The sequence below is a fragment of the Onychomys torridus genome, chromosome 22 (genome assembly GCF_903995425.1).
Source record: "Onychomys torridus chromosome 22, mOncTor1.1, whole genome shotgun sequence".
In the NCBI taxonomy this organism is placed as follows: Eukaryota; Metazoa; Chordata; class Mammalia; order Rodentia; family Cricetidae; genus Onychomys; species Onychomys torridus.
In genome coordinates, this window is record NC_050464.1 from 39,429,983 (window position 1) to 39,453,090 (window position 23,108).

The window sequence follows — 23,108 nt, forward strand, 5'->3', positions numbered from 1 at the left end:
GCCTAGGCTAGCCTCTGACTCCTCCCACCTCAACCTCCCCAGGGCAGGGAAGAAGGTATTCAGCACCCTGCCCAGCTGTCTCCCTGTCTTTCAACAGGTAGGGTAGCTGTTTAGTACCATGGAGATGATTCTGCACGTGTGAAGTGCTCACCACAGGTCCTGGGACATTCAGTGCTCTGTAAACGCGGATGCTGGAGTTTGTGTTTGTGTGTGTGTGTGTGTGTTTAATAAGCGGCAATACAGGGAACAGGGATCTAAATTGAGGCAAGTGTGGGGTTCAAATGGAAATTAACCACCCAAAGGGCGAGGGACAGCTCATTACAGATGACAGCGCCGATTTCCTACCTCCGTGTGTCTGGAGCTCCTCAACCAGCGGCCGCCTGTTATTTCTGCATTTGTGTTCTGTATCCGGTATTTTCCCTGTCCCTCCAGGCTCTTACCTCTCTCCTCTTCCTTTTCCTTCTCCTTCTCCCGGACAACCCTCCCCTTGAGGGCTCGGCTCCAGGCTCCCCCGTAGTCACCCAGCTTGGCTCTCTCGCTGGGCTCCTTGCTCTTGAATGAAGGTCCGTATCTGCGCGAGATGCTGGAGGCCTCCCCCGTGTCCCGGAAGCCTCTGCCCAGGTGCAAGTCACCCAGGAAGGGCAGCTCGGCTCCTTCTGCTGGGCTCCCCACAGCAGGGCTCGCCTGGCTCTGGGGCACAGCGGGCTGGCCCACGAAGCCCGAGTGCAGGAAGACGAGGCTCCCAGCGGTCAGGTAGAGAGCCAGCAGGGTAAAGAAGCGCACGGGCTTCCTGCGGAAATACCGGAAACACCGCTGGAACTTGAACCAGAGCTTGGCCATAGCAGGATCATTCCGGACTGGCTCGGGGCTGGCTGGGCTGATGGCTGGGAAGGGGCGTGGAGGGCGTGGCTTCCCAGGACACCTTAAGAATGCAACTCCGAGGGCGTGGTACTCTGGTCCCTCCACCGAGGAGACACTCCAGCCAGAAAGCAAGGCCAGGCTGGGCTGAGGCCAGGGAACAAGGACAGAGGTTCTGGAGTCCCGAGGTCAAAGTGAGCTGCCTGGGGCCAAGAAAGGGGACCAACAGGATTCGGTCTCCTTTCCCCTCATCTCTGTCCTCATCCCAGAGTGCGGCTAAAGAACTCTGGTGACAAGGATTTGGGGAAGGAGCCCAGCAGCTGCAGATCACTTTGGCCCCTTCTAAGGCCCTTTTGGGTCGTTGAGCCTGGTTAGTTCACTGTGGGCACTGATGCTGGCCTCTCCTCCAGCTCCAATATGCGACCAAGCCGTGTGCCACCTTCTGCAGACTTCTGCTGGAAGGCCTCCATCTGGTCAAACTTCAGGGCACTGGGCTGCCGCCTGCAAAACAGCAGTGGACACAGGCATGAGCTGTCCCCCACCCACTACCGAAACCCAGGATGTAAAGAGGTTCTGAGCAACCTCAAGGGGTGTGCGGAGGCCCAGAAGGCTGAGGACCAACTACAATGGAAGGAAGCACCTTGAGCGAAGGCTGCTTGGGTTCCAGGGCTGCAGAGCCTGGTCTCTGCTCTCTGACACAGAGGAACCGGGGTGCTTCAATCTTAGTAGGGACTGAAGTCCGGGGAAAAGCTTGACCTCAGTCAACCACAAGTTCTTATGCATTATTTGTGTACATCTGTCTTTCAGAATCTACAGGGCATCTGGTCCCAGAGAGATTCAAGTATCTTGGGTACAAAAGGCAGGGTTTGTATAGGCTCGGTACACACCCTCCTATGGGTTTCAAAACATCTCACATGTCTTAGAACACCTAACACTAACGTCAGTGCTCAAGAGTTGTTACATTGTACTTAAAATAATAGCAAAGGAGGACTTTTCTATAATTCAGTATGGACCCTATGTGTGTGTGTGTGCATGTATATTATGAGTGTGTAGTATTTGTGTGTGTGGAGGTCAGAGGTCAATATTGAATAGCTTCTCCACTCACTCCCCCCCCCCCTGTGTTTTGAGACAGGGTCTTTCCAATACTGAGAGTTAATTTGGCAACACTGCCTGGCCAGTTTGTTCCAGGTATCTTCCTGCTCTGCCCTCCCAGTGCTGAGGATCCGAACTCAGGTCCCTTTGCTTATGAGGCCAGTTCTTTACCAACTAAGCTATCTCCTCAGCCCTAGCTGTTTTCCCTCTCTCTACCCATGTTCTACCCATGGTTGGCTGGATCTGTCTGTAGAAGCTGCCAACAGGGCAGGCCCAAGCTGCTTGCTCCTCTCTTTCTAAACAGGCTCTGTATATATTTGTCAAACAAACACGGACTGGTGGGTTCCCCACATCCAAAGAAAACCTCAGAGACTTTCTGAGCCCAAACTCATTCATATTTCTTCCTCAAGGAAGAGTTAAGGAGGTCAACTGTGTCCCAGCTATAACCGAGATGTGGAGATAAAACACACCTCCCGAGGGCGTGTGTTCTAGTGCAGAAATCAAATCCACAGGCCATCGTCTGCCTAGGGGGAAATGGGAAGAGAGGGGAAAAGGCTTAGGAAGGAACACATCCATGCGATCAGTATTTGCTGAGGGCCTCTGGGTGGCCAGCTCAGTGCTGAGCCTCCTCCATAAGCTGTCTCCTCCGTTCTCTCCTATCTTACAGGTGAGGGACGTGGGGGGGGGGTAACGTTGAGATTTGAAACTGCACCTTTTTTTGCTTGTTTATTTTAGACAGGGTCTCATGTAGCCCAGGCTACACTCCAACTTGTTCTGTAGCTGGGGCTAGCCCTGACTCCTCTTCTTTCTGCTTCTACCTCCCAAGTGCTGGGATTGCAGGTAAGTGCCATCCTGCTTGGTCAAACCACAGCTCTTCCCATGTATTCCCATGAACTCCGGACACTGCCTGGCAATTCAGAGGTAGCCACGGAACAAAAGAGCCCATCTCTTTCCAGCTACTGCGGCAACTTCCTCTGGTCGGGGATTCTCCGAGGAGGGTATGATGAGCTCCTGGTTAGGAATTCAAATTCCCCCTGAGAGTTGATGAGAAGTTCTGACTTTCTAACTAGCATCTCTGAGGTCACAGGTGGTCCCGGAGAGTGCTCGTGGGCACACCAAAGTTGAGAACCCCATTCTGGACAATCTACCAGAAGGAAAAGCACAATGTAGATGAACTGTTGGGTGATGCTGTTTCCTATGACCACCAGCAGGGGGCGACAGGACGCTCTCAGCCAAGGCGAGGGGACCCCACGTCCACCATCAACTGAAGTGCGGCTCTGGGTAGCCTCTCAAGCCACACAGCAGCCTGGAAGCTTCGCTGTGGTTTCATGTGGTGTCTGCTGCCCCACTCATTCAGAAACTCAGTGCTTACTGCACCGACCACCTCCTAGGCATGCAAAACATAAAAATCCATGCACTTGTGGCACCAAACATTCCTCTGTCCATCCATCACCCTCAGCCATCTACCCACCCATTAATTTATCCACCCACCCGTCCGTCCTTGCGTTCATCTGTTAGTCTGTCTTCTTCCTGAAGTCCACCCATCCATTCATCCCTGCACCCATCCTTCCATCCAGTTCTCCATTCAACCAGGCACTTCCTGTTCTTCCATTCACATAAAACCCGGCCAGGGAGATGGCTCAGCAGGTAAAGGTGATTGCAGCCAAATCTGGCAATGCAAGTTCAATATCTAGGAACCACAGGATAGAAAGGGAGAACTGATTCCTGAAAGCTGTCCACTGACCTCCACATGCATGCTGTGGCATGATCCTACAAACATGCACACATACATACATACATACATACATACATACATACATACATACATAAATGTAATTTCAAAAATTTAAAATATGGATAAGTGAGACAATTGAATAGCTAGATCTGTTTGGGAGGCATCCAGGCTGTGGGACCCAGACCTGTCCTTAGTGCATGAGCTGGCTGTTTGGAACCTGGGGCTTACACAGGGACACATGCTCAGCCTGGAAGGAGGGGACTGGACCTGCCTGTACTGAATCCACCAAGTTTAAATGAATCTCCAGGGGAGTCTTGTCCCTGGAGGAGTTGGGAATGGAGGGGAGGGGCTGGGGGGAAGGTAGAGGTGGGGGTGGGAGGGGGGAGGACAGGGGAACCCATGGCTGATGTATAAAATTAAAACACATAATAAAAAAATTTAAAAAATTTTTAAAATATGTTCATCCTGACTGTATGTGCTAAGAACACAAGAATGAATAAGTTACTCTCTATTTTCAGGGAATTTTCAGTCAACCAAGGATGAAAGCAGGCCACTCCACAGTTGCTATGTCAACTAGACAGTGACAAAGCCCTGCAGGGTGTGTATCTTGTGATACAGAACAGCAACATATTAACAGTGTTTAATAATCACGTACACAGGCCACTCCACACATGCACACTCACACACACACATACATACTCACACACACGCACACTCACATAGACATGCACACTCACATACACACTCTCATACATACTCTCACACACACACACATGCTCACATTCAGATAGACCTGCACACTCACGTACACATTCCCACACTCTGAGTTAGTTTCCACAACAATTCTGTGAAGTTCTGTGTTGTCTTATGGAGCTGAGAACTGAGTTTCAGAGACGTTAGTTAACTTATTCTGAGACACACAGCTGGTAAGTGGAAGGCAGTCTGGGAGGACCTTAGGACTCTTGCTTTGGAACAATAGGCCCAAGCCCACGAGAAGAGACGAGTTTTTGCACTGAGGTCCCAGATTGGGGTTTAAAGTGTTGGGAGATTTGGGGACCCCACTGACCCTGGAGTATGGGAATCTGTAGCAATGGGGGGGTCTACAACTGCCTGTGGAGAGAGATAGCAGAGGGCTTCTCCAGGAAGCAGCCAGTCTGGGACAGGCAGATAACCCTCTGGGTAAAGGACAACTGAGGAAGAGCCAGGCCAGGAGGCAGGGAAACAGTGGGTGGAGCCAGACCACAAGGGTCCTGAGTGCCAGGGCCCTGCTAATGGCACAGACCTCACCAAGGTTTCATGATCACTACATTTTAGCCTTTTAATTTTTTTGAGGCAGTGTCTTCACGTAGCCCAGGCTGCCTCAAACTCACCATGTAGTTAAACATAACCTGAAACTCCTTATCTTCCTGCCTTCACCTCTCAAGTGCTGGGGTTATGGTTGTGCACCACAGACCTGGTTTAAGGGGTGCTGATCATTGAACCCAGGGCTGCCTGCATGCTAGGCAGACACTCTACCAACCGAGCTGTATCCTGAGCTGACTCTGCACTTTAGAAAGATCATCTTGAAGCCAGTGCCTTGTGGGGACTTACGTGCCATGGAGAGAGGAAGTCAGGAGTCACTCTGGTACTTTGAGGGTCCCCCTCAGCTCTGTAGATCACATATCTTTAGATCCAAATGTGGGCCCTGGACAGTTGCTAACCTGGATTCATAGTGACTTGGAGAGACACCTGTCTCCACCAGCCTTGGGTTACTCAGCTCTCCACTCCCTTGCTTATGTTGTTGGAGGACTGCATGAAAGTGTAGGGAGACAATGGAAATGCTCGAGGCTGCCCCTGCTCATCCACCCGCCCCCCAGGCTCATGTGAGCAACTGGGAAGCTATTTCCTACATCAGTGAGGGACACACTGTTGTCCCTGCTGCCATTCCTTCATTGAGGATGTCTCTGGGGCTGGCTCCTTGGTTGTTCCCTCTATGTTCTTTATATTACCACACATCTTTACCCCTAAGTGTTTGCCAAGTGGGTGTGTGGGAACATTTAACTCATTAGCAGCTGGAAGAAGACAGAAAGAGATGGGCACGGTGGAGGCAGGGGACCGAAGAAAGAGGGGCAGAGAGCGGGGGCTGTGCCACCCCACCGTCAGCAGGAAGGTGCAAATGTGAACTTCTTACCCACATCCTCCTGCCTGGACTAGAAGGAAGAGCACCCTGAAGCCGGAACCCCTCACACCATGTCTTAGTCCCAGCACCTGGCATACAGTGGGCCCCCAGAACACAGAAGTAGAGGGTGTGAGGACGGAAGGGACCTTCCCTCACCCCAGGGCTGCGTACCAAGGGCCGTGTGATGCGCTCAGGTAATAGCCTTGTGTGTGTGTGTGTGTGTGTGTGTGTGTGTGTGTGTGTGTGTGTGTGTGTAAATTTGGGTCTCTGAGCAGGGCAGTGTAGTTTATTATTTGTCACTGGGGGAGTCTGGGTGGAGAAGTCTTTCTGAGTCACCGAACCCCGTCCTCAGAGGAACCCAAATACTTCTGCCTCCTGGAGCTGCCAGCCCTTCCCCACGCAGTGGCTCTCTCTAAGACTTTGTCTCTCATTCCCTCTTCCTCCCTCTCACAGACAGAAACCCCACTCCAAAGAATACAGGAGAATTAGCTAGCAGTCATTTGTTGAACACATACCCTATTCCAGGTGCTGTGTTTATAGGCCTTACCAACAGACCTCACATACCCCTCTCCCCACAACCTCCGAGGCTCCCAAGTCCACAGACTGTGCCTCCACAGCCCTGGCTTGCCTTCAGCAAACCCTGTCCTCTCTCTGTCTCCATTCACTCAAATCACACCAGGGACTCTGTCGCACTGATGTCCCCCCCACCTTGGTAGCTACAGTGTCTAAACGTCCCTGAGCTGCATTTTTATCTCTATGAGGTGTGTCAATCACAGAGAGATGGTGCACAGTGCAAGGGGTTGGCCCTCACTGAGGGCCAGTTCTCATGCTTCCCCACTCTTCATTGAAGGAGACCTCTGGGGTCTCGGTGTCCTCAGTGTCTTCCTGGGACAGGAAGCCCTTGAGTGACTGTGTGTAGATGATTATTTTTTAAACAGTAGAAGCAACTTAGGGGTTGAGAGGTCAAGTAAGAGATGGGTGCTGGCTGGGGTAGGCTGGCCCCGCCAAAAGGGAAATCAAGAGGCTGCCTGCCCTGTAGCTCCTTCCTCTGAGAGCAAAGGGTCTCCCTCCACACTCTCGAAGGAGATTGCGAGGAAGCTTGTAGTCTGGGAAGGATCTGGGGCTTCCTTTCATACCCTCCCCCCAGAGCCTGACTGGGGATCAGAGGCAGTTGAGGGAGGCGTCAGGTCCAGGAACCAACTGAACCTATGACCAAAGTTTCTCCAATAAATAGACGCTGAGAAACTTGGCTGGTGAAAGCTGATGTCTTCCTGGTGTTGGGGAGAAGCCTGTCTGGGCCACCTCTTTAATCTGTTATTCGTGTGTGTGTGTGTGTGTGTGTGTGTGTGTGTGTGTGTGTGTGTGTGCATATGTGCGCATGTGCGATGGTACCTGTGGAGGTCAGAGGGCAGCTTTCTCAGTTCTGTCCCTTCCATTGTGGGGTCCAGGGACTGAAATTGGGCTGAGTAGCAAGCGCTGAGCCATCTGGCTTATCCCTGTTTGGAGATAAGGTCTCATGTAGTCCAGGCTAGCCCCAAATTCCCTATGTACCTGAGGATAGCCTTGGACTCCTGATCCTCTCTGGTGCTGTGTTACAAGTGTGCCCCATCGTGCCTAGCTTTGTCCTGTCTTCCCTATAATACTGTGTAGCACTGAGACAGAGGTGAGGAAAAAAACTGAGAATCTTGGTTCTCATCATTGTTTACCCAAAACTTCAAATAAATACATTTCCCTTCGCCAGTTTCTGTTTCACAGCTTCTTTGGAAACCAGGGGAACTGAGGCAGCAGCCGAGATCTAACATTCTCTCCCATCTGATCCAGCCACCGTTACTGTGGAAATCTGGGGAATCCCTGTTCAGGGGCCATATGTTACCAGGGAAACCAGGTCCCTTTTGGATTCTTAGTCTTATTAATAAAAGAATTTTAAAACAGACTCCAAAGGAAGCCCGAGGACAATTGCAGTGATGTCTGAGAGAAAAACAGCAGGGTAGGCAAGCTGTGAATCTTGGCAGCTGCCTGGAGGAGGGAGATGAGAAAGAGGAAGAGAGAGAGCCCTGTCCTTTTAAGTTAGGGTTCAAGAAAGCTGGCCGGTCCGGGAATGCAGGACAAGCATCCTACTCTGAAGAGGGATGGGCCAGCTTCAGAGAAAGAGTGAGAAAGCCCGACGTGTCTGGGGATGAGGACCCAGGCTTTCGGCCAGGGTCTGAAAAGATAGAAAGAGGGGAAAGAAAAAACTTTCACTCTCTGAGTTGGGGTGCCATGTGGTAGAAGCCTTGCCTGCAAGCATCCCTACCACAGGAGGGCCGTCTGGGATGGAAAAGCACATGATAGCATTAGGGAATAATTATTCGTCTCTTCGATGGCTCAAGGTCCACAGGGAAGGGGTTTATTCCCAATGGCCTCCTTGCCTGCAACCACCTAACACTGTGGTGCTCCTCAGGACTCTGCAGGGGCTGAAATCCAATGTCCCTCTAGACACCCAGCAACGTGAGGTGTAAATGCCTCATGCTACCCAGGAAGAAGCCAATCTGAGAGAAAGCACACTGTGTGATTCCAACCACCAGATCGTCTGGAAAAGACAGAAATGAGAAGGGCGTTGTCTGCAGCTTGGGGTAGCAGGGGAGTGAGCCAGTAGAGCTCAGGACTTTGGGGATGATGATTCAACTCCGTTGATACTGTAATGACACCTACATGTCACACATGTCTAGAACTACAGAACACATGACATGGAGAGTAGCTTCTGACCCTATGAAGGAAGCATGTGCAAATGGCCACAGGTCTGAACCCCACTGGTGTTGATAGCATGGGCAGGAGGCCTGAACCCTATTGGCGTTGACAGCACAGGCAGGGGGCCTGAACCTCATTGGTGTTGACTGCATAGGCAGGGAATACAGGGGGCCTGAACCTCATTGGTGTTGATAGCATGGGCAGGGGGCCTGAACCCCACTGGTGTTGACTGCATGGGCAGGGGGTACAGGGGGTCTGAACCCCATTGGTGTTGATAGCATGGGCAGAAGGTCTGAACCCCATTGGTGTTGACTGCATGGGCAGGGGGTACAGGGGGTCTGAACCCCATTGGTGTTGATAGCATGGGCAGAAGGTCTGAACCCCATTGGTGTTGACTGCATGGGCGGGGGTACAGGGGGTCTGAACCCTATTGGTGTTGATAGCATGGGCAGAAGGTCTGAACCCCATTGGTGTTGACTGCATGGGCAGGGGGTACAAAGGGACCTGAACCCCATTGGTGTTGACTGCATGGGCAGGGGGTACAAAGGGACCTGAACCCCATTGGTGTTGAGTGCATGGGCAGGAGGCACTGTGCCTTCCAACTAACTGCTGCTTCAACAAGTGCAATCATCTGCACATTAAGCTAACCATGGTTGTCAGTAATTCACTGCCCATTTCAAACAGCTAGGAGAGTGGGTTTGAGCGTTCTAACACAAGGACATGACAAATGTCTCAGGCAGTAGATGGGCTGGTCCCTCCGATCACCTCATCTTCACACCTCTCACACATGGACTGAATCATCACCTTGTGCCCCATAACACACACCATTATGGTAGCTGCGATTAAAAGAGTTTGCAATGGGTCATGTGTTTGTTTCCAGGGGAGGGTGGTCGAATGCTTGCCGACTCAGTGCTGGGATAGTGAGAGAAGCTGAGGAAAGGAAGGGACAGAGAGAACAAGGCAGGAAACTGTATCCTGTCCGGCGGTTCCGATGACCCAGCTGAGGCACACAGTCCCCATCTGGGGTCCTCTCTACCAGGCAGCTGTGGCTGCCTTCTGCAGCCCAGATCATTCCCTTACCCACGAGAGAGACTTGTAAAGCAGGGCCCTGGGCCCCTATCATTAAGCCATCTGGAGTCATCGCTCTCCTGCAGGCGCTGCTGTGTCGCGGGTCAATTAGTGCTCATTTGCATAGGCATCCTTAATAGGCTGCTAATTGTCAGGGGGATAATGGATGGTTCTGTTCACAGGCAGAATGTTTATCCAGGGGCCAGACCCGTGGGGGGGGTGGCAGCGCAGGGGGAAAGAGAAAGGAGGGGACCTGGAGACCAGAGGAGGTGCCGCAGGCGGGAAGGATGGAGGGCCGCCTCATCATCTGGAGCTTTCCTGTGCTCAAGTGTGCTACTCCAGTCTACTCTATTAGAATAACTGGGGGGGGCACAAGTACCGTGGGGAAGCCACGGGCCCAGAAGGACCCTCTGGGAAGGTCTGTAAGCTGAGACCTCCGGAGAAGGTCCCCACTATGCAGCATGCACTGACTGGATGCCAGGACAGAAGTGGGTCCATCTTGCACCTCAACTCTGCCCCTGATTCCTAAGGTAGACCACACAGGGTGGAGGAGGGGGCTCTAAGGTCCCTTCTGGGGCCCCCACCGTGTCAAGCCTTAGCTGCCCTGCATGGAGCCAGGATGCACATGCCTGACTTGGTAGGGCTCAATGGCCACAAAGCCTGGGACATTCAGTGTGGCCTCCATTGATCTGTGTCAGCCCAGACAGCTGGCAGGGACCCTCTGAAGAGGGGCTTAAGGGCCATAGAGGAACATTGCTCTGCTTCCCAAAATCACACCACCCTCTAGTCAAAGGCATCTTCCCTGGAGTGAGGAACACAGAGCTGGGGATGGACCGCCCAGCAAAGCGGCGTTCTCTAACAGAAGGGGAAACCGAGGCTTAGGGAATACAGAGCTACATGACCTCTCCCTGCGAGATGCCTGACACAGTCTGGGACAGGACTAGTGTTCAGCAATGTGGGTTCTTGTCATCACTGTCCCAGAGGGCAGGGTACTCTTAGGAACCAGCTAGGACAGGCTGGATGATTGGAGGACTCAGAGAGTCTAACAGAGTGACCCAGAGTCACGTAGCCAGGCCAGTCCCACACTAGCTCCAGAAACTGCCACCCTGTGTCCACACTACTCTTGGTCAGCTCCTTCTAGCCACAACCACCAGCAAACTGCCACTTGTGGCCACACCCGGTCAGGCTCTAACTTGGGAACGATGGCTACTTCCATTAGAAACTTTTACCCAGAGAGGAATTTTCCACTCAGAATCGTCTCTGGCTCAGTCTGGTGTCCCTGCCAGGGAGTATGCACTGGGGGAAGCCTCTCTGAACCCCCAGGGGCTCCTCAAGGCCAGGTCCTCTTTCCTCAAGAACACTAGCTCAGAGCCAGACTCAGAGACAAACTTGCAGCCCATGTGCACTAGAGGGAGGGCTACCTGATCCCCAGGTCAGATGGGGAAATTGAGGCCAGGAAGGGGAGAGGGAGGGCCTCTGTGGTACCTCCTCTAAGGCCCAGGCCTCTTGTTGGCCTTGTACCCCCAGGAAGGAAGCATAGTAAATCCTGCCCATGGCAGATGTACAGCAGTGTGGACCTTCATCTCCCCCATCAGAGCCTCCCCAGGGGTCTCCACAGTGTTTTGATGCTCCCTTGATTGATGAGAAAGCCAACCTACTTGATGGAGGCAGAGCCCATAAGCAGCAATGCCTCTCAGATCCAGGCTTGTGCTACTCTAGAACCTTCTGCCCATTGCTGACCTGCCCCCCCCCCCCCAGTCTGAGGGAAGAGCGTGGTGGCCAGAATCCCTCAGACTCAGGGAGCCTTTCTACTTTGTGTGTTCAGAATCCATGCAGGGAATGAGGACTTCCCAGAAAGCATAGAGGTCCCTGACCCTTGTGTGGTTGATATATTATGTGCCCCAATGAACTTACCTGGGGGTCGGAGAACAGAACAGCCACTATATTAAGCATAGAGGTTAGGCAGTGGTAGCACACGCCTTTAATCCTAGTATTCTGGAAGCAGAGATCCATCCAGATCTCTGTGAGTTCAAGGCCACAATGGAAAGAGCCAGGCTTGGTGACACACATCTTTAATCCCAGCACTTGAGATCTCATGTCTTATTTGGGAAAGACACATGCCTTTAATTCCAGGAGTGATGTCAGGAAGCAGAAAGGATATAAGGCCTGAGGACCAGGAACTTTAGCTTTTTAAGCTTTTAGGCTTCTAGCAGCAGTTCAGCTGACATCGATTCGGATGAGGACTCAGAGGCTTCCAGTTTGCGGAAACAAGATCAGCTAAGAAGTTGGCGAGGTGTGGTTGGCTGTGGCTTGCTCTGCTTCTCTGGTCTTTCAGCATTTCACCCCGATACCTGGCTCCAGGTTTGCTTTTATTAATAAGACCCTTTCAGATTCGTGCTACACCCTTGGACATCTTCATCCTAACCTTCATTCAGTGGCTGGAAGGGCTCTGGGACACCTAGTGAAAAGGTGTCCACTGTCCTCCCCCGATGGTGACCACAGGCAGAAAGAGAGTGTCCCCTGGCTCCTCTGCCAATCACCTGGACATCATCATAGGAGACAGTGCCCAAGGCCTTCATGGCACACTCCACGCCTGCCCTTCCTGACCCCAGCACAGACCTATACCACTCTACCCTGTATTGTCCCTCCTCACTCTCAGCACAGACAGGGGTCCCCAACCCCACTTTACACACGAGGAACAGCAGCTGCTGCCATTTGCCCCAGAAACCTGGTTAGTGCTAGAAGCTTCAAACTAGATTCTCCGGCTCTTGGGAGTTGAAATGGAACTGCCAGCTGGAGCCTGAAGCCCTCAGGCCAGGTTCCTGCTCCTCTGAGGTGGCTGTTCTCAGCATTGCAGGATGGTCGCCCACACCCCAGGCCCACACCAAACAACATCATTTCCCTCCTCAGGGATGCAGCTGTAGGCACAGTTGCTGACCTGCCCTGGGGAACAAGCCTGGGCTCCTCACTCAATGCACAGGCTCAGATTCCACCTCAGGTTTTACCCAGCTTTCAATCACTGGCTCTATGGGGGTTCGAGGCTAGGATCCTTGTTTGCAGAACATTGTACTTAGGTGGCTGGGGTCTACCAACTGGCAGTGGGCTCTCTGATTGGGACATTCAAATTCTGGTTCCTTCTGTGTCAAGGTCGAAGCTCCCCGGGAGACAGTCACACCTCAGTGCCTTCCAGAGACTGGGGAGAAAGACACACCCATGAATTATATATTTCCAGCCATCTCCAAATTGCTCAGCAATTACAGAACACCACAGGCAGTCACAGAGGCAGGAGCCTCCCTTGTGGGCTGAGACGAAGCTGGACAGAAGAGACCTCACCAGCCAGGCTTGGTTAGGAGTGAATTTATGGTTGCTTTTTCTTTTCCACACCAAGTTGTGCTTTGAAAAATACAGAGGAGCTGTGTGAGGGCTCTCAAAATGATTGGTATTATTTAGTGTGTGTGTGTGTGTCACAGTACACATATGGAGAGGAGGTCACAGGACACCATGAGTGAGTTAGTTCTCTCCTTCCATCATGTGGGTTCTGGGGATCAAAATCATATCTTCAGATTTGACATCAAGTGCCCTTAGCAGTAAATCCATCTTATCTGCTATTGAGTGAGCTTTGTTGCCAGTTAGAGGTCATTTAAGGCATCATGGCTGCAGGTTCTCATGCGGGTGATATGGGATGAAAATACCGGTCCCACCCCCGACTCCCCAGCCTGGTTGTGGAGAAGGTTGGCTGATACAATGGGTGCAAAATGCTTAGCAGGGGCCAGGCATGTTAAGGTGGTGGGTACTTAGATACCATGCCTGGGCTGCAGGAAGTAGCCCAGATACCAATAGCAGACAGGCAAGAGAATGGCAGGAGCCCTTATCTCTCCAAGCCTCCACTTTCTGAGCTTGACAGCCCATGGCCACCCCGTGGCCGGATAGCCTCTGGGCACAGAGGAAGGTAGGGTCAGAAGTGACAGCTGGAGGAGCCGCCTACTTGTCTCTCAGTTTATTTGAATTAAAAAAGAAAAAAAAAGCCATCCGTTTCCAGCCCCAGCATTAATAGGCCGCTGCTGAACACGTTTGAAATTTAAATTTAGACAAACATCCCCCCACATAAACGCTCACCACCCACACACCCCCAAGAATAAATCCACCCGGTGAAGGGGAGATGTCTGTGTGGTTACATGCCAGGGGGTGAGGGAATAGGGAGAGCTGGAGTGTGTGGGAGGCTCCTGGGGACAGGGAAGGGGCTCCCTGTCCTTGATGGTGGCATTACATGTTCCTGCCAGGAGCACAGGATTAGGGAGTCTGCGCTGCAGGGCTAGACCAATGGAGGGGAAGGCCAATGGGTCAAGGCTAGTGGGTAGAATTGACTCCCTACTGCAGAAATTGCAAGCCTCTCTGAGTTATTTCCTGTCTACAAAGGTCTCAGTACCACTTGGGGTGGGTACTGGTTTAGTCTCACCTCACTTCAGCTTTCAGAGCCTCAAAACACACAATGTCCAACATTCAAGATGAATCTCTAAGGCAGTTAGTGTCCCCATCACAGTGGTGAGGAACTGAGGCTCCCAAAGGTTAAGGGACTTGTTTAAGGTCATGTAGCTCATTTGTGCAGAGCCAAGACTTCAGCCTGGACTGTATGTTGTAGAATATTATTTTAAAGTGTGTTACTTTTGTTGATGTTGCATTTGTTGAACTCTGTGAAGCTGTGTTACTGTGCCTGTGTAAAACCCCTGATGGGCTAATAAAGAGCTGAATGGCCAATAGCAAGGCAAGAGAAAGGATGGGCAGGGCTGGCAGGCAGAGAGAATATATAGAGGGAGAAATTTGGGAGGAGAAAGGAGAAGTAGCCAGAGAAGGAGGAGGACCCCAGGGACAGCCACCCAGCTACACAGCCAGCCGCAGAGTAAGAGTAAGATTTACAGAAGCAAGAGAATGGGAAAAGCCCAGAGGGAAAAGGTTGATGGAATACTTTAAAGATAAGAAAAGCTGGCTAGAAACTAAGCCAACCTAAGACCTGGTGTTCATAATTAAGAATGAACCTCTGTGTGTGATTTATTTGGGAGTTGGGTGGCAGGCCCCTCAAAAGGGTTAAAGCAAACAACACCTGTGTGTATGTATCATGTGTGTGGTGTGTATCGTGTGTGTGTGTGTGTGTGTGTGTGTGTGTGTGTGTTGTGTATGTGTTATGTGAGTGTGGTATGTGATGTATATGGTGTGTATGTGTTGTGTGTGTGTGATATATGTGTGTGTATGTGGTTTGTGTGTGTTTTATGTTGTGTGTGTGTGTGTGTGTGTGTGTGTGTATGTGTGTGTGACCTCCTCCCTCTCCTGGCACCCAATCTCCCATTTCCATAGAAATGGCATTTCAGAGATAAGTCCCCTACCTTGGCTCTGGGGGCAGGGACTCTACTCAGGAAGCCACATCTCAAGAGATCCTGGTGGGCTGTGTGAGCACACCATTCCTAAGGAAGCCTGGTATCAGCTCTAGTCCCTATGAGAAGCCTGACACAGAAGGGTGGTCCCTAAGGCCGCCTTATCAGAGGAAGATGTCTCAGCAAGTGCTGGGTTCCATTTGTGAGCTTACTTAGGGATTTTTTCTTTTTGTTGTTGCTGTTTTTGAGAGAGTCTCACTATATAACCCAGGCTGGCCTTGAACTTTTTTTTTCTCAAGTCAGGGTTTCTCTGTGTAGTTTTAGTGCCTGTCCTGGATCACACTCTACAGAGCAGGCTGGCCTTGAACTCCCAAAGATCCACCTGGCTCTGCCTCCTGAGTGCTGGGATCAAAGGCATGCGCCACCACCACCTGGCTGGCCGTGAACTCTTGATCCTGCTGCATCAGCCTTCTAAGTGCTGGGGTCACGGGGTCTGTCCCCACACCTGGCTCTAATTTAGTCTTTTGAACCAACCCGACGAAGTTCCCTTAGAATTTTTAGGGAGGGTGCAAAATGGGGGTTCTCATAGCAACCCTCTGGGATGTCACAGAAAACAGAGGCCGGTGGATCCCACACTGTGTGGCCGGCAGCGTATCCCTGTGGGGGCCCTTTGACAGGAGACATGAAGTGTGCATTGAAGATCTGAGGCCATTGAGGACCAGGGCTGAGATGGAGCCTGGCTGCTCCAGGGCACGTGCCCTTGACCACTGTCCTCACCAGGCTCTGCTGAACGACACCAGGATGGCAGAGTGCCACAACCAGCTCTTTAATTAAAGCCATGACGAGAAAACGTTAGCGTGGTTAAAACAGACACAGTAAACGCAGTGAGGTGAGGCTGCGGAGTGGGTGGGACTTCCAGTCACGATGGTGGAGATGAAGAAGGAGCGGAGCCCCTCTGGAAAACAGCAAAGTTGTTGCTTACGATGTTAGAAATGTTCACTTACAGTAATGTCTAACTATCTCCTTCCCTGGCTGCGAACCTGAGAGATGTGAGAGCCGTGCTTACAGCAGAACCCAAATTCAGATGCAGAGAGCAGTTCTCCCCGACCTCTCCCTCCACCGCCCCCCTCCATCCACTGCCCCATCCCAGGCAAGTGGACCCAAGGTGGTGAGTTCAGGCTCAGGAGAGCACTACTCAGTCCTTGAAACTATGGCTATACAGACAGCCAACCCTGGTAAGTCATACAGGCTAACATGACCCAGAATGAAAGAAGCTGGAGCCTGAGGACTGTAGGATCCCATTTCTGTGCCATTCTGGAAAAGGTAAAGATCAGTGATCACCAGAGCCCAGCATGTGGAGTGTTGGAGGGGATCTGAACTCTTGCATTCTTTAATTTTGGCGCAGGGTGCTGAGTTACATGCATTTGTCAAAGCTCACAGAATTGCAAATGAAACCAGGTGGATGTTACTATAGGCAAATTATACTTGATTAAAAAAAGAAAGAAAGTAAAAAAGAAAGGAGGGAAGAAAGAAAGAAAGGAGGGAAGAAAGAAAGAAAGGAGGGTAGAAAGAAAGAGAGAAGGAAGGAAGGAGAGAGAGGGAGAGAGAAAGAAAGAAAGGAAGGAAGGAAGGAAGGAAGGAAGGAAGGAAGGAAGGAAGAAAGGAAGAAAGGAAGAAAGGAAGAAAGAAAGAAGACACCTAACTCAGTAACAAGGCACGGTGTGTGTTTCCCACTTGGCCAGCTGCCTCCCCAAGGAAGTAGGGTTAACATCTGCCTACTCACTTATCTGGGCCCCTGAGAGGCTCATCTGGAGGGCTGGGCGTGCTCCAGGGAGCACCTGGATTCCCGAAAGACCCTAGCTCCTACCTTCTCCCCTCCCAGAGCTGCAATGCTCTGGGTTATTTTGCTGTGAGCAGCACCAGCCACGGAGCTGTTTCTCGGCAGGCAGCCGCCACCCCCTGCCGTGTTTACATGAAAACACATTTGCACAGGGTTTTGTTTTTTCCATTTGCCTCAGCAGCCAGGATCCTATGAAGCCTGGGGCAGCCTGATTATCCAGCTGGAAGCAGCTGATGGGAGAAAGCTGCTGGAGCGGGCCAGCCCAGGTAAGCTGTTATCGGAAGTTCAGGGATCCTGGGCTTCTATGTAGATAGAGGGCACAAGAGCTGGCGGTGCTTGTGTGGTGTATGTGCACACACAGGCCTTTCTCAGCCGACAAGGCATTGAGCGGGAGGGGCTGCGATGTCCTATACCTCGCTTGCAGGATGTTCAGCAAACTTGTTTGCCCTCTGCCTTCGAGGAGTCTCTCCCACCCCTAGTCAGGAGGACCCAGAGTCTCAGTAGATATAGTTACATGTCTTCCCCATAAGGGTCTCCCATTATGACTCACACATGGCTGTCACCATGAAGGCTCCTGTGAGCTCAGCTTCAGTCCCCCTCCACCCTGGGACAACCATCCACTGTACTGAACGCGGGGCTCCACATTTGAGAAGTCATGACGGTTAATCTCGATTGTTAATGGACAGGATCCGAATCCCTCGGATGAAACCAACTAGGCACCATTCTAGACTGTGTTCAATGAGGTGGGAAGACCTGTACCACGGTGGAGCCACCTCGTGGGGTCCCAGGTCACATTAACGAAGAAAACCAACGGAGCACCAGCATTACATCTCTCTCTGCTTCAAGAGAGAGATGGATGCTGTTTGTGGAGTGGCAGGCCCAGGAGATTATCTAGCTATTCCTGTCTCCAAGTCTAGAAGCACCATGGATACTAACCATTGGCATCCACTTGTGTCTGTTGGCCAGACTAGCACAGGCCCTGGGTGATAGCTCACCAGCACAAGTCCCCACCCCCACCCTTTACCTGGTCTCCCTGTGGTGGTTTTGCCTGCCCTGGCCAAGGGCTTGGCTGGTCTAAGCCCAGCTTGTTTTGAAGTCTTCTGGAGTGCAGCCTGGGTTCAGAGAGCCCTGTGGGTCAGGAACAGCCCCGTAGAGATGCTGTGGTAGTGAGATCCAGCTCAGCCACACTCAGCTTGGGGCTAGCCTCCTCTGTGTGAAATCATTAAGACTCCCTTTTCATTGGGATGAACAGGAATACCAAAGTAGGGTCAGTAGGAGCCAGTGCGTCTCCTGCACAGTCAGACACTGACAAATTGTGCAGCCCAGAGCTGCTGTTTTATCTCCATTTCACAGGCAGGGACACTGAGGCTCTGGGAAGCAAAACTACTGGTTTAGTATCTTGCAAGTAGCAAGTGATGGAATCAGTGACCACAGACCTGGCTGCCAAGTTCTTGTAGAAATGAAGTGGTGAGCAGAAATCAAAACACTTAGAGCAATTCCAGACAGTAGATGTTCCTCCTCATCACTGCCAACCACCATCATCCTACTGTTGACTTCATGACTGCCACCACGGTCACCGTTATCATCATCATGATTGTTGACATCACTGTCACCACTGACAACACCACGGTCATCGTCAGCATCGCCACCGTCACCATCGCTTTGACCAACATCAGCATCATTTTCACTGTCATGACCAGCGTTTCATCATTATCACTGTCACCATCATTACTGTCATCATCATGACCATCACTGTCACCATCATTGTTGATATCATCAGCATCACCATCAACAGTGTACACACCATCATAGTCATTGCCAACATCACTGTCATTGTCACCATCATGACCTCTGTCAACACCATCACCATTGTTGTCTATGCCATCACAGTCATTGTCTACTGTCAACATCATCACCCCGTCAACATCATCACTATCTACATCATCACAGTCATTGTCAACACCATCATCAATGTCCACATCAGCATCATCAGTGTGCACACACACCATCACAGTCACTGTCAACATCATCACCCCTGTCAACATCATCACTATCTACATCATCACAGTCATTGTCAACACCATCATCAATGTCCACATCAGTGTGCACACCATCATAGTCACTGTCAACATCATCAACCCTGTCAACATCATCACTATCTACATCATCACAGTCATTGTCAACACCATCATCAATGTCCACATCAGCATCATCAGTGTGCACACCATCATAGTCACTGTCAACATCATCACCCCTGTCAACATCATCACTATCTACATCATCACAGTCATTGTCAACACCATCATCAATGTCCACTTTGCCACTATGACCATTGTTGTCATTGTCAATATTATTGTCACAGTCAACACCATCGCAGTCATTGTCAACCGTCACTATTAATATCATGGTCAACATCATCATCATTGTCAGCACTGACATATCACCCCTCATCCTGTTGTTCTTATCATCATTGTCATCCTCTGCCTCCATGTGTGTATCAAACACGGAGCTGCTTGTCAGCATAAAGCACTATGTTTTGTCTGACCCAATCACTAACACACGTGGGAAGGCCAGGTAGGAAGGTGGTTCTTGTGTGGAAGTCACGCAGACACCCACGCCCCTCCACCCAGCATGTTTCATTTGGAAGGAGAAAATAGCCAGCACTCAGCACAGAGAATGTCCTGGGGACAAGGGCACACTGCCTAGCCAGCTCCATGGAGTTTAGTTTTCCCTTCCTTGGAGAAGTGTCCAACTAAAATAAGCGTGGTTTGTGGCACTCCAGCGCTCCTAATAGCAATTGTAATCATCTCTGGGAGACCAGAGACTTCTGGACAGAGCTGGAGGTGTGCTCTCTGGCTTCCTGTCCTGTCTTCTCTTCCAGGGAGGCTGCCTCTCCAAGACTTCCTCAGTCCCTCACCTTGTCCTGTTCCTTCACATGATAAAGCTCCTTAAGCCAGCAATAGGATGCTGGCAATGGGGGTTCATATGCAGATGTTTGTGTGTGAGAGATCTCCTTGTACCCCAAGGCTTGGGGCTGGGCTTTCACAGAGAGTGATCTGAGTGGCACTGGGATCAACAGTTCAGGAAGCTGCTTCCTCCCAGTTCACACTGGTCTATTAAACTTGACCTTTCTGCTGAAGCCGCGAACAACTAGATTGTTTGGGTCTGTGCTCAGCAGCTCTGGGGACACTGGCATATGTGGAGCTGGCGCCTTATTCAACTAGTATTGAGCTGCAGGCAGGCATAGACGGGGCACTGAGCTGAAGGGGAGGGTGAGTCGAATTCTAGCTGCGAGTCTTTGTTGTTGTTATTTCTTTTGATACCGGGGTTTTGCTCTGTAATCCAGCAATCCTCTTGCCTCATCCTCCCAGGCTTGGGGATTATGGGCATTCACCACCAGCCGGCAGCCCATCTTTCTCACACAGTGATGCCTGGCTTTGCTGTTTGTTACGCTGCTGCCTGGATTTCTTTCTTTGCTGAGCACAGCCCCATGTCAATCAGTTACATGATTATCTAACACAGACCACCCAAGGTGGAGTCTCGTCCTGTTATCCCATTTGACAGACGAAGAAAGAGGCTCAGTGAGAGGGTACCTCATGGGAAGCACATGGAGAATCTAGATGGGTCTGGAGTCCCAGGATGTGGAATTAGAGAGAGGGAGTTCCCAGCCAGCCTGAGGATGGAAATCGGGCTGAAACCTAAGAAATCTCAGAGACCTAAGAGGTGGACGGAGCCACCTGACAGATGTGGAGCAGGACAAGCCGGAGTAGGAGCCCATGCAGAGGTGGCAACTGTGAAGGGGACTTTCATGTCACCGGGTTCCAGCTCAGCAGCATGGAGTGAATTCTTAGCCAGGGCTGCTGCCTCCAGCTCTATGTCTCCACATTTCTCTGCTACCCCTCATCCCTCATCCCTTTACCTCAGGAGCCTGGAGCTGTAACCAGCTAAGCTAACCCAGAGCTCCACCAGAACCCAAAATAGCTACAGCTTCCAGGTGAAATTAGTTCAGAACACTGCCCCATTCATCACTCTGACTTCCATCTTGTTATTTTCAGGCAATACGGCACTAGAGATGAGGAGTGTGTGTGTGTGTGTGTGTGTGTGTGTGTGTGTGTGTGTGTGTGTGTCTGTGTGACTGTGTGACTGTGTCTGTGTATGAGTGAGTGTGTATGTACATGTGTGTGAGTGTGCATGTGGTTTGTGTTTCTGTGTGAGTTGCGTGTGTATATGCATGTATGGGTGCATGTGTGTTTCTGTGTGTGTAAAAGTGTGAGTGTTTGTGAGTGTGTGTGTATTGCTGGATTTTTGTCAGAATCTCAGATTGAAGCCCCCTCCCTCCCTTTGCCCCTCTTCACTTCCCAGGTCTCCAGCCAGTGGAGCTTAAGCAGAACTGACTTCCCACTCGGGTCAAGGAAAATAGTCCTGCCTGGCCTGAGCTAGTCAGCACGGCCCATCTCCCCTGCCTACCACAGTCATTAGAGACTTGGCCTGGGAGAGTTGGGTTCCCAATGTCTTGTGGATTGGGGCACCTGGGAAAGGTGAGCCTAGGCTCCATGCCGGCAGCCAGAGCCTAGGGGAAGTAGGGATGCAATGTGAGAAACTGAGATTTGAGTCTGGATCAAGTCACAGCTGAAGCAAGATCCTGGTGGATGTTGGTGTCCATGAGTCAAAATAAATGATCCTCTTTTCAGAAAGCTGTTCTTAGACCAATTTCAGCACAGAGAATCCTGCCTGAGTGAGGGTGCTGCCGACGGCCTCCCAGGCTTCTGAACGCTCTGGGTAGCATTCAGGACAAGGAAGAGAATGGAATTGGAGCATTGATTCTGGGCATTTGGAGACAAAGATTTAGGATGGTCACATACCCAAGAGGTGACGTCAGATCCACAGGGCATTATGTCAGCTCAGGGTTTCCTCAAGAGACAACTGTTGTAAGAACCACTTTTGCCTGATACCTACCTACCCATTATCATGTTTTTTGAGTCACCTCAGGTTTAACAGCCCTGTCTGCAAGCAAGTTACTGAGTGTGTGCTCGTGTTGCAGCGCTGGTCTGGCATTTAACCTTGGCAGGATCCCAAGGGCAGTAAACACTCCTGGAAATGGCTTTGGCTGAGGCTGTCCTGGGAGGGTCCTTGATGGACAGAGCCATAGCTATGCTGCCTGCTCCAGAGTTCAGCCCTCCTCCGGCATCCACCCCTTGACACAGGATTCATGAGAGACAAGTATCTCACAAATACGTCAAGGCAGAGCCACTTCTCTGGTGTCTTTGAGGCAGGTGCCGGGATGACTGCGTTGTATAAGCATGGGGGGCAAGGTTCAGAGAGGTAAATCTGCCTGTCCAATGCTTGCTAGGCAAACATTCAAGTGCAGACCCTACCTACGCAGAGTCAAACGTGTCAAGAGAACCATAGAAAGTGTAGACGTCACCTTGTCAAGACTGACTTCAGTGTGAATAAACCTCTGTTCACAAAGTGAGGGAGCATTCACTTTCAATCTCCTCGATTCATTGATTAATTGGGAGGAGAGCCCTGATTTATCGCTTACAGATCTTTAACACACACACCCCACCCCAGCCTCAGGCTCAGAGCCCCAGCCCGAAATGTTTGCTGGAGTCAATGCACTCTGCCTGCCTTTGAATGTATATACTGATTGGCCTCTTTAGGGAAAGGTATGTTGGTTTCATAGTTTCAGATAAGTTAACTTCCAAATAAACAATTGTTTGGTTTAAAAAAAAATGTGACTCAATGGAAAGAGAGAAGCAACCCTAGGAGAAAGCATGAAGGCGGTGTGCTCACAGCTTTCATCTGGGAAGCTGGACCACCCCATCCCACGCCCAGCAGAACCCCCAAACTATTGTCTCATCAGCCCAGCAATGAAAGGTCCAACACGGAGATAACAGAGCTGGCGTGGCAAGGAGACTGCTCACTTCTCCCTCACTCTGTCCCGGGCTCCATGTTAAGGCCTGCACCACGCCTGTTTGCTACGGCTGGCGAGCAAACATCACAAACTGAGTGGCTTACAGCCTCTCTTCCCTAAGCTGTCTCTGGGGTTGGTTCCTCTGAGGGTGTGAGGAAGGGTCTGCGCCAGGCTTGCCCTGACTTTGCAAGTGTCATCAGAAAAACAGTAGCCATACCTCTCCCCTCATGCTGCCTTCATCCTGCTGGTCTCCTCCCTGTGTCTGTTTGCCCGTCACCTTAAATCCATTTTTTAATTGACAGTTTGATACATGTATATAATAAACTTATTCATTCTCTTGCCCCGTTCCT

General features: G+C 51.1%; 1 protein-coding gene across 3 annotated transcripts in view; it reads right to left on the reverse strand.

Moving 5' to 3' along the window:
• Wscd2 (WSC domain containing 2) overlaps nt 1–23,108 on the reverse strand; it is a 94,612-nt gene that overhangs the window by 42,988 nt on the left and 28,516 nt on the right. For all 3 annotated transcript variants that reach the window (XM_036172087.1, XM_036172088.1, XM_036172089.1), the window contains one exon: nt 441–1,359. In XM_036172087.1, the coding sequence (XP_036027980.1) occupies nt 441–840 (400 nt within the window). In that variant the 5' untranslated portion in view covers nt 841–1,359. The remainder of the gene's footprint in view (nt 1–440; nt 1,360–23,108) is intronic.